The sequence below is a fragment of the Equus przewalskii genome, chromosome 13, assembly GCF_037783145.1.
Source record: "Equus przewalskii isolate Varuska chromosome 13, EquPr2, whole genome shotgun sequence".
NCBI lineage: Eukaryota > Metazoa > Chordata > Mammalia > Perissodactyla > Equidae > Equus > Equus przewalskii.
In genome coordinates, this window is record NC_091843.1 from 8,961,810 (window position 1) to 8,976,603 (window position 14,794).

At 47.3% G+C, this 14,794-nt stretch overlaps 1 protein-coding gene and 1 long non-coding RNA gene across 13 annotated transcripts in view; one reads left to right on the top strand and one right to left on the bottom strand.

Moving 5' to 3' along the window:
• Positions 1 to 8,034: 8,034 nt before the first annotated feature.
• RANBP17 (RAN binding protein 17) overlaps positions 8,035 to 14,794 on the bottom strand; it is a 335,917-nt gene continuing 329,157 nt past the window's right edge. For 11 of the 12 annotated variants that reach the window (XR_011525453.1, XR_011525452.1, XR_011525451.1 and 8 more), the window contains 3 exons: positions 12,574 to 12,672; positions 10,529 to 10,656; positions 8,035 to 8,480 (listed from right to left, as the gene is read on the bottom strand). Coding sequence is in view for 9 of the 12 variants with exons in the window: in XM_070570350.1 (XP_070426451.1) it covers positions 8,384 to 8,480; positions 10,529 to 10,656; positions 12,574 to 12,672 (324 nt within the window). In the remaining 3 variants the exon portion in view is untranslated. Of the gene's footprint in view, positions 8,481 to 10,528; positions 10,657 to 12,554; positions 12,673 to 14,794 lie in introns of those variants that run through there. The other variant, XM_070570355.1, reaches the window with a different exon arrangement.
• Positions 8,478 to 12,636, top strand: LOC139075251 (uncharacterized). Its single transcript, XR_011525454.1, has 3 exons — positions 8,478 to 9,496; positions 11,782 to 11,866; positions 12,502 to 12,636. It is a non-coding gene; the product is annotated as an uncharacterized lncRNA (long non-coding RNA).

The following is a 14,794-nucleotide window of genomic DNA, read 5'->3' on the forward strand; positions in this document are numbered from 1 at the left end:
TGCCCGGGGCGTGGGCAGGCCCTGCTCGGCTCCCTCCAGGGGACAAGAACCTTTAGACGGAGTAGACGCCATTGCTCTGGTGCTGGGCGCTCCCGCTTCTATTTCAGGCTCTGCCATGGGTGCTCCGGGGGTGTTGGATCCTTCATTGGCCCTCCTGGAGCCTCGTTTTGTTTTCCTTATTTGTAAAACAGAAAAGGTAATAGCTACCCCCAGGATGGCTGTGAGAAGTAAATGAGGTAAGGTCTGTGGAAGCGCCTGTGAGAAACGCTGGCAGTTACGTAATACAACTTTAAGGACAACAGAAGAGCTCCTGTGGGTTGAGAACGTGTGCTCGCCAGGCGGGGGGGTGGGCACTTGTTTGTTCCTCACAACCACCCTGCGATGAAGGGGCCCCACTTACCTGATGAGGCAACTGAGGCTCAGAGAGTTCACAGGACCCCCAGGCAGACGCCGGGGCTGGCGCCGCCTCTCCACCAGCTCCAGTTTCCCTCTGGGTTCCAGGCCTGTTCTTGCTGCTTCCTGGCTCTGTTAAATTGGAATCACAAGACCCAGCCCACACAAGTATGTGGGTACAGAGTTAGGGGAAGTTGTGGGTGGTGTGGCCAACATTGCTCCCAGGGCATGGTGAGCGGCCCCGTGTTTAAGGATTGGATTCCTACCTCTGCTTACCAGCTGCGGGCTCAGGGAATTATTTGTCCTCCTTGTCTAGTAAAGCACCAGTACAAGGCCACGAGATTAAATGAGCTGGTCCAGGGGAGAGGGCTTGCCTCACCCACCGGCCCGGCTGCCTGAGATCCCTGTTCCTTAGTCATGCGGCAGTGGCGCTTTGGGCCACTGATCACAAACCCCATTTTCCGTGATCCGATCCAGGCAGAACAGCGCTGTCAGGCAGCTCAGGAAGGGGAGTAAATGGAGTAGGTAGTAGTCCCTGGAATAGTGAGTGCTTCTCAAACTGTGTTCCCGGACCAGCATCACCTGGGACTTTCAGGAACGCAGACTCTCGGAGCCTAGCCCAGACCGAATCAGAAACTCTGGGGTGGGGCTCAGCAATGTGTTTAACAAGCCCCCCCAGGTGGTTCTGATGCACACTCAAATTTGCAAGCCAGTCCCCAGAACATTGTCCATTTCATCCAGGTTTTCAAATTCATTGTTATAACATTGTGGGAAGATTCTCTCATAACTGGAAACTTTCATGTGAATCTGAGCTAACATCTGCTCTTCATGCTCAGCGTTACTCAGTTGTGCCTTCTCTTGATCATGTCTGCCAAAGGTTTGTTTATTTTATTGGTCTTAAAGAAAATACTTTTATTTCATTATCCTCTTATTTATGTCATCTCTTTCAGGAATGCTTTTATTTTTATCAATTAATTTCTGCTTTGTTTATTGAGGTGAAAATTTATTTTTGTCAATCTTTGTTTTTTTGTGAATACATCTAAGGCCATAAATTTACCTCTGGGCACTTCTTTGACCAAATATGTTTTGATGTGTATTTGCTGTTCCTAAGATTATAAGTTTTTCTGTCCCTTCTTACCTGCTGTCAGTTGAACAATGACAGGGAGAGACACACACAGAGAAAGAGAGGTTAGAAAATGAGATGTCTAAGAACTGGGGAGCTGGGCCCAGGACTCCTGAGCCCAGAAAGACTTCCAGTGAATCACCCACTCTTCCCCATGGAGAAGCTGGGAGGAGAGGTGGAGCTGGTGGAAGCCATGCTGGGAGGGGGCTTCGGGATGACAGGCGGGATGTTGGAATTTCCAACGGTCCATGTGCAGGAGGCCCACGTTCGTTCGTTTAGGCTCACCCTGCCTCAGACTTCCTGTGTGAATTAGGACTCAATTCCCCTGTTTGTAAAATAGGGCAGAGATTTAATCAGGGCTTTTAAACATACTTGAGTCAGCAACCTAGTGTGAAAGATTGACACTATTATGGACTGTTTCCACGGACAGAGGCAAACACGGAACTCGGCGCATACACCACATCACAGGTTGCTCCCCTGCCTACCCTCCATTCTTGCTTCACACACCCTGGTTAGGGGTCTCTGGGGGCCCTTCCAGTTCTCATGATGGAAGGCTCTACAGACATCTGCCTGAATTTATTCACCTATTCATTTACTTATTTAACAAATATTTACTAAGCACCTACTCGAATTTTCTGGACCATGTCTTAACTTTGGGCCTCATTTTCCCTATCTGACAGTGGGAATAATGCAGTTGAGCTCTTCATCACTGCCTCCCGCACTGGGGAGGGCTAGGGAAGAACCTTCCTGAGGAGGTCTGCAAGGGCCCAAGGCTCTGCCAGCCAGAGGAAGGCAAAGGCCGCCGGGTGCTGCATGCTGCTTGGGAGCCCCACCACAGCTCATAAGACTTAAAGGGCAGCTGGCTTCGGGGAGTGAAGCCCCTTGCCCAGGGGCATGCATTTGGCAAGGGCTGGAGTTGGGATCTGAACCCAGGACTGTCTTGATTACAAAGCCCATGTTTTTCTCTTTACCTCATCCCCCCATTTCTGCTCTGGGAGCAGGTAGTAAGGATTCGAAGTCACAGGACGGAGTGGGAAGAGGAATTAGTGGAGGGTCTGGGTGAAGGAGCCCAGGAGTAGGGGTGAGGGCTGGCCATGGTGGGGCTCACTTCTGTCTCCTCCTCACCTCATCCCAGGCCTGGGAGTTCTTCCAGGGCAGAACGGGTGTTGGCGGCATTCGTGTCCCTACCTTGGGGCCAGGTCCAGGCCTGACCCACTGGTGGATCATCATCAAGAGTTTGTGGTCTTAAACTGAACAGCATACAGCAAGGTCAGCCGAGGGGAGAAGGAAGGGGGTCAAAAGCACATCCAGGAATTTGCGTGTTCTCAGTTCACCATTCACATCCCCTGGCTCTTCCCATGGCTGGTGCCTTTGCGTCCTTTACGACCCAGGTCAGCATGGCCTGTCTGCCCATCCTCCAAAGCAGCCCCCTCCCCCGGCACTCTCTATCCCTGTTCATTTTCCTCATTGCATTTGTTGCCTTCAGAACCAATCTAATTTATTATCCTGCTCACCAGCTAGCTCTCTAAGGACAGAGACTTTGTCTCATTCACTGTTTTACCTGTGGTGTAGGTGAATGAATGAATGAATGAACGATTTCCAGGATCCTTGTGCTGAGTCAGACCCAGGCCGTGGCCTTGAGGAGGGTGGAGCCTGGCAGGGAGGCTGGCAGCAGCAGGAGGAAGGTGGCACAGGGCTGGGGGTTAGACGGGACGGAGTGAGACAGGAAGGGGGAGCGGAGGAGAGCTTCCTTTCCCTGTGGGTGGGGGCGGTGGAGGATGCAGAGGGCTGGGCAGGAGGGGCTGTGTGCAGTGTGGCAGGGATTGGTCAGTGCACGCAGGCTCCTGGGGAGCAAGGGCAGGCCCTGAGGGCAAGCACACACGCAGGTGGGGAGTGGGGGTTTCTCAGATGCCTCCAGATCTGAGCTCATGCCCTGGCTCTTTCCTTCTGCCCATCAGCCATTTTTCCCATTTTGTGTTCTACAACTTTCCTCTCTTCCTGACAGATTTCTCTACTAAATTTGACTACATTTCAACACTTTTGTTGGGCAAATTACATTAAGATGGATGTTGCAGGTACCCTTTATGGTTTATTTATCGTGATACTGTTGGTATCTCACGCTTATAAATAACTTATGTTATAGCTTTTGTTTGTGGAAATGTAACTTACATATTTTATTACGCTTTCTGTAAACCTCAAAAAGAATCTTGTCAAGGAAGCGCTCTTATCAGCAATCCAAACTATGGGACGTAAAAACCGACACTAACATTATTTTTTAATATGCCAAGGAGGCAGGTTACTCTTGCTGTAGTTTGAAAGGTTTGCTGTCATCATAAACTTGCACCTCAATAAAACATTAAAAAGTCTCAAGCATGATTTTATAAAGTTGAGGGAGGAGGATGAATCGGTGGCAGAACCCATAGATCCCCCACACAAGGGGCTCAGGGCCGGGCCGGGCCTTTGGGAGGGCCTGGCTCCATCTGGGGGTCCCACAGGGTTCCGTACCCACCTCCTCCCCCACTATCCCCAAAGCCGAGCTGTGAAGGACCGAGCGTAACGGATTACAGTGGAAAAGAGACATGAGTTTTGGAGTCAGGCTGACCAGATTTTGAATCCTGGCCTGTCCACTTTTTAGCTGTGTGGCCTTGGGTCAGTCTTTTAGTCTGTTTTCATATCTCTAAAATGGAGACAATAATACTTACTTGACATTCTTATTGGGAAGCATTAAGTTGAACCGATAGCAATTTGCATTGCTTAGTGGGTGCTCAGTAAAGGATAGTGGTTCTAATTATTTAATGTTCGTCTTGCAACTTTTCTTCCTTTCTCCTCGAGCCTGCTCCAGTCTTCAGGCGCTCTTCTCCCTCCTTAGGGGCTGAGTCCTCTCAAATGCTCCCTCCCCCACACTGCAGGCCGGGCAGCCATCTAGAAAGGTTCCCATGTGCAGATCTCTCACTTTCCCCAGTTTCTCTCACCAAACCTCGCCTGTTCTTTGTTCTCATGCTCAGCTCTCTGGGCTAGTTAACTAATTTAGTCACTGATCTCAGCCAATGGCTACAGGCCAGGCCAGTTTTGCATGTTGGAAGGGGCCTCCAGTACCATAACCCAAAGGCACTTCTAGGTTGGCAGGGCCAATAGAAGGGAGTCTGGGGGCCAAGATGGCCTTTCTGGACTGCTCAGATCACTACACGGCACAGGGACCTTGCGCTCCCACATCCCCCAGCCTAGAGAAGCCTGATTGGAAAGCACAGAAAAACAGAATCATGTAGAACACAAGCAGGATCCAGCTCTCTCAGGTCAGGTTCTTAAGTCAGTGTAGCAGGCAAAAATTGAGCAGTCAAAACACCTTCAAACTGTTTCTTGCTTGAGTATCAGCTGAGCAGTTGGCTTGACTTAGTGCCCTACGCTGCATCAGAAGGATGAGGTGTGCCAGCAGTGGCTGGCACTGCCCATCTCACCCTCACTCCAGGCCATAAGCTTGTTAAGCGGCAGGCCCCGTGAAACTGCGCGACTATTTATTTTTTCTTGTTGCTGGATGTAAGTTGGATACACTGTGATCTGATTAGAATATATAATAGATCCAGCTAGTTCTCTTTTGTGTAGGCTCCATAAGTTTGGGCGTGCCCTTGAATGCTTGTTTTATCCTTGGGATAGGATGTCCCTCCAGAGAACTCCCCCATGGGCCTCCAGGTTTTCCCCAGGGGTTCCCACTATCCCTTACCAAGGTAGACTCTGGCAGGCTCGGCAGGGGGAAGAGTTCCAAATCAGGCTCCCATGGGCTGGAGGATGAGTATGCAGTATAATGTGCTCCTGAAACATTCTCACTTCCCCAGCTTCCCCACTCCCTTTTGGTCCCTCAGAGGGCACGGAATGGAACTTAGCCCTCCAACAGAAATCAGCATTCCTTTCCAGGTTTCAAGGGAGAGAGCTGCAGCCAAACTCAGCCTCTCTAGCGAGGGCAAGATAAGAGGGTCGTGGCAGCAGTTCTGAAAATGGCTCCTGACGATCCCTGCTTCCTGGGACCCAGGGCCCTCTGGAGTCTCTCCCCTTGGGTGTGGGCTGGTCCTTGTGGTTTACTTCTAATGAGCGGAACACAGCAGAAGGGATGGGATGCCTCTTCTGAGACGAGGCTGTAAGAGGCCGTGACTTCCAGATGGCTGCACTCTGGCTCTTCTCTTTTGCTTGCTCTGATGAAGCAAGATGCCATGTCGTGAGCTGCCTGATGAAGAGGCCCATTTGGCAAGGAACGGAGGCTCTCGGTCCACCAACCCATGAGGAAGTGCCTCCAGCTAACCAGCACGAGTGATCCTAGAAAGCAGATCCTTGCCCGGTTGAGCCTTGTGATGATCTCAGCCCCAGCCAACAGCCTGACTGCAACCTGGGAGACCCTGAAGCAGAGGACCCTGCTACGGATTCCTGACCCACAGGACTGTGAGATCACCAGTGTTGTTCTAAGCCACTACTTTTTGGGGCAATTTGGTATGTAGCAATAGAGTTTTGGAAAACAAATGGAAATGGATGTAAATATTAACTGGTTTCAACTCACCATTCTCATATATAGGTCTTCCTTGGGAGAGACCAGGAATTCCTCTGAGGTGAGAGAGATCTGGGTTCAAATCCTGCCTGTGTGACCTGTGTAAGCTATGTACCTACCACCTTTGAGCCTTAGTTTCCTCTTCTGAAAAGTGGGAATGATGCTGTCTACCTTCATAGGGCTGTCGTGAGGACTAAGAGAGAAAACACATGTAAAGGGCATGACAGATGCTCAAAAAATGTTTGCTGAGTCTGTTTTCCAGCCTGTGTGTGCTGCCTCACAGTGTGCTCTGTAAATCCAGCACCACGAGCAGGTGTGACAAGTTCTCCTCTGAGAGCAGCTCGCCAAGGCCAAGGCTGACAAGCCTTCCCCAGTGGGTGTGAAACCACGGGGCGGCCTCTGGCAGTGCGGCAAAGGCAGGCAGGTGCGCACTGTCATTTTCTCGTGAGCGTCGTAATGCAAGTGACCTGGTGCGTTCAGGTCCCAGGCTTTTATAGGAATACCATTTTATGGTATTTTCTTTCTCTTCTTTTAAAGATTGGCACCTGAGCTAACATTTGTTGCCAATCTTTTTTCTTCTTCCTCTTCTCCTCCCCAAAGCCCCCCAATACCTAGTTGTATATTCTAGTTGTGAGTGCCTCTGGTTCTGCTATGTGGGACGGCACCTCAGAGTGGCCTGACGAGTGGTGCCATGTCCATGCCCAGGATTTGAACCGGCGAAACCCTGGGCCGCCAAAGTGGAGCGTGTGAACTTAACCACTCAGCCATGAGGCCAGCCTCGAGGTCCCAGGCTTTTGTAGAGGAAACAGTGCCCAAATGGGAGAGGCCTCTAGGAAGCATTTCTGTGGGGTAAATGCACAGTAATAAGCTCCTGAGAAACACAAATTCTCAAGTCCGACTTCTCCAAACAGTTATGTTTTATAACGTTCAGAATTTGCCTGCTCAAGGAAAATAGATTTCTCACTGCTAATGAAATATAGTGTAAGGCTAAGGCTTACTTATCCATTAAATGCCAGAAGCAACCTGATCTATAACACATTTTTCTCTGATTTCCTAGGTTTGCACATGGAAGACAAATATTTTGAGATAAAATTGGGTAATTTTGCTTTTATGTAACAAGTTTGTTGCAAAACTCAACTATCAAGAAAGGTTTCAAGAACCAGTAGTCTGAGAAACAAGGTTATAACAGGAGTCTGTGGATTTACTTCTTCAACAGTAAGGCCAACCTTGCATATCTTATCAGAGACAAAGGGCACAATATTTCGTACAAGCCTGAACCATGAAGACAGAGCAATGAGATACAAAAGCCATCTGACAGTGGCAATCTCAAATGAATAGCCTAGTTACAGCCTATCACCAACAGTAAAGGCCTTCTTCATGTCCTGGGTTTGGGTTAAGTTGCTATCCCTGCCCCTAATAAGAGTTCTTTTGGAGCAATGGAAATTAAGACGTTCCTCATCCTCTGAAAATCTGAACTTTGGCACCGAGAAATATTTTGGGTAGCCCAAGAAGGCAGAGCTGCTTCAAATATATATTTTAATTAGACTCCTTCAGCTTCTCTTAAAAATTAAATGGAGGCAGAAGGACCGGGTGCTCACACCACCCAGAACTTCTTGCTGGGGCTACTGACTCCTTCTGAAGAAATCTCTCTGCAGGCAGTATGCACAGCTTAATTCTTCTAGACTGAACCACTGCAGATTTATGCCAGTGAAGAGCAAACGTTGTTTGTAAGTCATTTAATTGTGTTACTGTCTCTCAACTTTATCAGATGCTGCTGAGGCAGACAAGGCTGTGTGCAGTCCTGTGAGATGCTTCGGAGAGCTCCCAGGCTCATTGTAAATGCCCACAGCTCAGAGTCCCCAATGCTGCTTCTTCCAGACTCATAACAAACTACTAATTTAATGGTTTCAAATGGTATTTGTCTCAATCCAGGATCCATGTTGAAGGCTGCATCTCCAACAAATTCACAACTGTGATTGCAGAATCATTAACTAGCACACACTTAGGTGCAAACCTAGTTTATTATGTTCTTTGGTTAAATATTGTTTCTACACTCTTTCAGAACATTATAAGAACAAAGATAATGATATTTTATAGAAAGACTGAAAACACATCTTTTGTTTTTTCAGAGCAAAGACTGAATTTACATTGTTTGTGCACTATTATAAATTCTTATAATTAGGCTAGACTTATAAAAAGGTAGGGCTTTTGCTGTTGTTTGTTTCTTTGTTTTGAAAAACAGATTCCCCTGGGCTAGCCAACATCACTGTGTTGGGACCTAGACCTACAAGAGTCTCCTGATAAAGGCTGCTCGGCACATGATCAGAGAAGTCGGGTCAGCTCATCATGTCCAGACTGCATGGTTCGGTGCTGCCATCACTGCGCAAGGCCTCTGCGACATCTCTTCTGAAGACAGATAGGTTCTGGGTGAACCTGTGGAAAGAGGAAGAAAGGGCAAGGGCAGTGGCAAGGCCGAGGATATATGAACCTCTAGATGCTAAAGCCACTGTGGAGTTCAGAACCTTGGAGAGGGCCCTCTATCCTGGCTGAGCTCCTTCCTCCCACTTTCACTGCCACCAGCACCTCTTCTCTCCTTCCCCTTCCGGAAAACAAGGGTTACCAAAAAATACACTCTGAACATTTTGAGGGATGCATTTTGTGGTTATACTATTTAAAAATATTTTTAAAAGTCAAATTACACATAGATGGTAAGGAATATAAAGAAAAGAACTGAGGCTTATGTGCCAGGCACTGGGTTGAGTATACATATAAATTCATTTAATCATCATAAATCTTCCCCAAAGTAGGTATTAGTATCCTCATTTTGCAGATGGGGAAATTAAACTTAGTGGTTAAAAAAGAAGGGGCACTGGGTTAGTTAGCGTCCAAATCCTGGCTCCACCACATCTTAGTTGGGTGATCTCGGACGAGTACTTAGCCTCTTGTCTTGGTGCCCAATATGAGCAGCTACCTTACAAGACTGTGGGAAGTGAGAATTTATTAAGTCAAGTGAAACCTTGCCTGCAAGTGCTCAGCATCATGCCTGGTACATGGAAAACACTCAGTCCTTGCTGGCTAGTACTCTCTTTAAGGCAGCAGGCTGTCTGTCTGACACTCCCAGAGCCGCTCGGCTCCACTAGGGAGGTGGTACTCAAATTCCTGCGCCTCAGGAGTTGCAGTTCCCCCTAAGGCATCTCAGACTTCCTCATTCATTAAGTCTCTTCTCCTGCTGGCTTTGCAGGTTCCCCTTTCTGCCTGACAGAGGATCTTGGCATGGAACAAGCAGTCAAGGGAACGTGTCCTGAGTCCATCCAACTCGGTCTTGTATTACCAAAGCCCACGCTGGTGACTCCATGAAACACTGTGGCTACTGGGATGACTGATGATGTGCATTCAAATGGTACAGCATTTGAGTGCTACCACTTTTCAATAAAAGGATGGTGCAGCAGGTAGTTTTTTTCCCCTGAAAATAGTTTCTTTCTCCATTATTCATCATTGTCTGTCTCCTCCACTAGAAACTCCATGGGGGCAAAAACCTTCAACAATTAGTTCATCAGTGGTATCCACAACGCCTGGGCAGATTCTCAATAAAATTTTGTCAACTAAATGAATGAATGAATTCAGGCATAGCTGATCAGTCTGGGCTCCTCTCATTTAGATCTCATTGGCAACTTACCTGTCTCTGTTCTTGTAAAACCAGCCACTCTTAAAGGTCAGGCAGAGGAAGGAACTAATATTTACTCTGGGCCATATGGTACATGCTTTACTACATTCTGTCATTGAAACATCACAACCAATTATCATCATTTCCATTTTACTGGTGAGAAAAGAGGATCAGAGAAGTTGACTGCCTTACTCACTGCCACACAGCCTATAAAGGGCAGAGATAAAATTTAAATTGGAGTCCATCTGACTTCAAAGCCTATGCTTATTCAAATGCCAGCAAGCCTTTCCATGTCCTTAGTAGCAGAACTGAACTTTCTCTTTGGTGAGGAAGACTGGCTCTGAGCTAACATCTGTGCCAATCTTCCTCTATTTTATATGTGGTACGCCTCCACAGCATGGCTTGATGAGTGGTGTGTAGGTCTGTGCCTAGGATCTGAACCTGCAAACCCAGGCCACTGAAGTGGAGCATGCCAACTTAGCCACTACACCACTGGGCCGGCCCCAGAGCCTTCCTTCTTTTGACCTTTTCAATTAGTTATTTTTCATACCTCTCCTGTTGGATTATAAAGTGCTTAAGGGCAAAGGCTGCATTTTATTCATCTCTGCATCCTTGTATAGTACCTAGCATGATGCTTTTAAGAAAGCAAATACCCAGTCATATTTATTGGATGGAATTAAACCGAGTCTAGGTTTTCAAGGTGTAATAGAAAAGCCACATCAATCTGTGAGCTGTGTTAAGCATAATCCAGTTATTTTCCACAAACCTGGAATGTCTACCTGCCCTAGAGATGCTGGGTCTACGGAGCATTGCTTACCTGTCTCTGTTCTTGACGGACAGGTTCTGCTCCACCCCTTCCATCAGGTTCCTGAAGCACTGGGCAAGGAGCTCCTGCCTGGGGAGAGGCTGGCTGTTTATCAGACTTGCTCTCAGTTCACTGAAATACTATTGGGAGAGAGAACAAGGGTCAGAGCTCTGACTCCAAAACTGGGCCTGAAGAAGGCTGTGGGGCAGGGGCCAGACCAGCTCGCATCTGCTTAGGGCTCCTGACTCTCAGAGGAGCTTTTTTTTTTTTCAGGTCCACTATGAAGTTTAAGCCTTTTGAGAAAATTAAAGCAAGAGAGACACGCCTAGGTATAAATTGCATTATCCCTTCTCAGAAAAGTCTCTTGCTATAATTGTTCTCTTGTCACTGAACAATTTAGGCTGATGGAGCCCTCACCTCTGTGGGGGACCGAGCACATGAGGGTCTTCCTGACTCTCATCCCCGCTAGTCACAGAAAGGCTGAAGGAGGAAGGGCCTCTCAGGCTGAGGGGAAGAACTTAACTAAAAAATGTCCAGGGAGCTCTTCGGGTGACTGAAGGCAAGGCCCAGGGCCCCTCAGGCTTCCCCATCTTCCATGGGTTTGGTGAGTCACTCCTCAAACGACTCCAGGCTTTGTTCCAAGTCCCTGTCCTCCTGGGTCAGGTGGGTCTGCTCTGCTGAGTTGGGGTACTGGAGGGGCTTGTTTAGTTCTGGGAGAGATTTCTGGTACTAAGAAAAATACCTGTCACACCCGGTCACAGAGAACTGCACAGCCCCTTTTCCTCTGCTGTGGTCTGTGGGCTTTTATACAAACATAAGCTGTTTATGCTAAACACAGCTCCTAATCGTCGGAAACAGCCTAATTTCAGCACAAAGACAACATTTTGCCAGTTATGTGTTTATTCTTCCAAGCCCAAACAGCTTGACATTTAATTTCTATCATACATTAAAACAGCTCACATCAAAAACACACATAATTAATATGCAGTCAGACTAATACTTAAATACTATGTATCAGAGGCATTATACTTAAACCACAGTGTCTTCCTGAACAAGATTGGGAATGCACAAAACTACTTATTTTTCCCTTTTATAATGATGCAGTGACTCACACCAAATAGAAAATTATTAGTTTTTCATCCCAAACCATGAAATATTGCTTCCATCAGTAAAGTATAATATTGTGATGTCATAAGCTTTTTCTAAACACTGAATTTGCCCTTATTCCCTCTCAATCATTTTAAAAGAACTGCTCTCTTTTATAGAGCTTGGATTTAAATCACAATCACACCGAGGGAAGATGAATGACAGTGCGACTGAATGTGGCTAAAATTGGATACTTCAGCACAGGTGAATGATGAGACAGCTCTTCTCTGTTTGATATATTTTCTTCTTCTATTAGTTTCCTTCCAAGGCTGGGATTTCAGTTTGAATTTTAATGTATGCGGCTGCCTCTAATCTCACTGTCTTTTTCCCCAGTACTATCTTATTGTATAGACAATTCATTCTCCCGAGCAGTAATGCACTGTTCCTACTGACTGCTGGGGAGACAGGAGTGGGTTCAAGAGGAAGCTGCAGAGCCTGGGAGGCAGCCCAGAGTGGCAAGTGCACTTAAGGACTGGAGACTTGTGCCCCCGGATGAAGGGTGCTGGCTCTGTGTTTGGCCCTGAGGGCTGTCACTACCAGCTGGGGCAGTGGGGATCCCAGATAGAAAAGGAGGCCAAGGAAGGAGCAAGAAAGGTTGTTGCTTAGAACCCCCCTGGAAGAGGGGGAGAGGAGAGAGGGTGAACTTGAAGTGCTGCTGAGCAAAGCACCTGTCCAGCGCAAGGGGGCTCTGTGTTCCAGAAGAGCTAGTCCTGAGGCGTCTGCTTAACTGAAGATCTGAGGCCTTTGGGAAAGGGCCCTCTGAGGGAATATGGCCTCGCCCCAGGGTGCACAAGGTTCCACTCGAGCTCAGTTGGTTCCTCTGTCCTTTGTCGTCACAGCTTGGGCTGGTGTATGGCTTCTCCGCCCTCCCAGTGACCGCCTCCTGTGGATCTTCCTGCAATCACACTCACCTTCTCATTGAGCAGGATGAGCCCCAGGAGAGGCCTTGATACTGACCACTGGTTCCGACAGTCTTCAAAGACAATGGTGTTCATGAGGACAGACATCATCTGGAAGACAGAGTCATAGGAAGACACTGATGCCTTGGCTCAGAGACCCCCCAATCCTAGGTCTTTTAGGTGCTCACCTTCTACCCCCACATCTTGCCAACAGCCGTGAAGGCTCTTCCTGAACAAACAGCTTTGACTTTGGAAACCTATAATGCTGCTTGTAAGAACTCTTGGAAAAGGCTCTCAGCTTCCTGGGGAAGAGTTTCCACCACCAGAAGCCTTGGTGAGAACCTTCTGGGTGGCACAAGTCAGAGGTCACAGTGCCAAGAGGATGAGTCCTGCCTCTCAGCCCTGATATGCTTTCCTCAATGCTAGGTCACCAGGCAAAAGCCCAGCTCACCCTCCCTTCTGCCTCTCATTTCACCAAAGACATCAAGTTATGGAGGGGAAACATCTCTCCAGGAGCCCTCTCAGAGGGAGGAATGGCACACATTCCGTGTAACCTGGGAATGTCATGTTCCTGCTGGCTCAGGCTGTTAAAGGCTTCTCATTCGTTCTTCATTCACCAATTCACTTACTTCTTACTCACTTCACTCTTACATATTCACTCATCCATTCTACTAAAATTCAAAGTCTACAAGACACCTAGAGAAGGTAAGAGAACACAAGCATCTACCACAACCTCTGTCCTTGAGGAGCTAGAAGCTTCCTAAGGCAGACCACCCACCAGAGAGATAACAGGAAATAGGGCTGGGCAAAGTGCTGTGGGCATGCAGTGGAGGGAAGGATGCCTCTGCATCCTTGAGAAGTCCGGGAAGACTCTACCAAGAAGGTAAGGTTTAAGGAATTCATCATAAATATGTTCTAAGCAGAGAAAGCAGCAAAAAAGGAGGTTGGGAATGAACACAGTAGGTTCTGCAATGGTAGGGAACTCAGTGTGGCAGGAGAGAAGAGAGTGGGGCAAGAAGCAAGACCCCAGTGCCAGGCTGGAAGGCCATGCTGCAGAATCTGAACTTCATCCTGATGGCAGTGGGAGCCAGTGATGGGCCTGCAGCAAAAAGAGACATGCTCAGATTTGCACTTAAGGAAGATCCCTCTGGGGACATGTAGAACGTGTACTGTATCGGTGACATTAACGAAGGGAGGCCAGAGACGAGGCTGCTGCAATAGTCCAGGGAAGTCACAGTGAAGCAAGCTTCTACAATCTATGTGGAGCTAATGATACAGTTTCTGCTTTTGGGCTCTACCTCCCACCTCTAGCCCTTCTGTGTCCACAGCTTCAAAGCTCCTTTCCCCCAAGGAGGGCTGGGGAAATGGCGATTATGTGGCAAAGGTTACCACACACAGCATCCCTGACTGGGCTTGACATTTGGTTTTGTCCTCTGGCATTTTTGCAATCCAATTTTTGAAATTCAGCTGTGATCTCAGGCAAGTTACTGAACCTCTCCCTCTGTGTCTCAGTTTCATTAGCTATAAAAAGGGAAATAATAATCCAGCACAAGGAAGCTCTGAGAATCAAATGAGATGGTGGATATAAAAAGTGCTACAAAGAGTAAAAACTGCTATAAACATTTAAGGTATATAATAACAACAGTAATGAGCTTCTTTGTAGCTCTAAACATCTGCCATCCTGTATCATCATCATCGTAACAGGCTGGTTGCAAATGAAATCTGCCGATTCCATATTTACTCTATGTCCAGTATCTCTGGGGAGAGGCTAAGGCTTAAGCCTGGCATGTTGAACATCATTTGCGGATCACATGTTGCCATGTACAATCTAACAAGCCACCCAAAGTCATGGAGCCACAAATTAAATTGACAAGCAAAACTAACAGATCCATGGAGACAGTCTAAAATATTATGAGCTTCACAATCTGAAGGCAGAATGGATATTTTAATGGAAAAGATTAAAGTTACAGGCACCAAACTCCTCTAGTAACTGACAAAGCATCCTGAAGTGATGTGCCAATTACTTTATACGGTTCTCCCGTGGATTCATTTGTCTGAATGCATGTATTTATGTCTGTAATAAGTAAGGGGATGTTTGAATAAAATACTTTTGTAAAAATAAAGTTGGCTAAAATGGATGATTTCTTTTTCTTTTTTACTCCTTCGTAAAAGTGGAAATTAGAGAGCAAATCTGCTCAAATGGTATTGATGGGGCAGCTCATTTTTGGAGTTC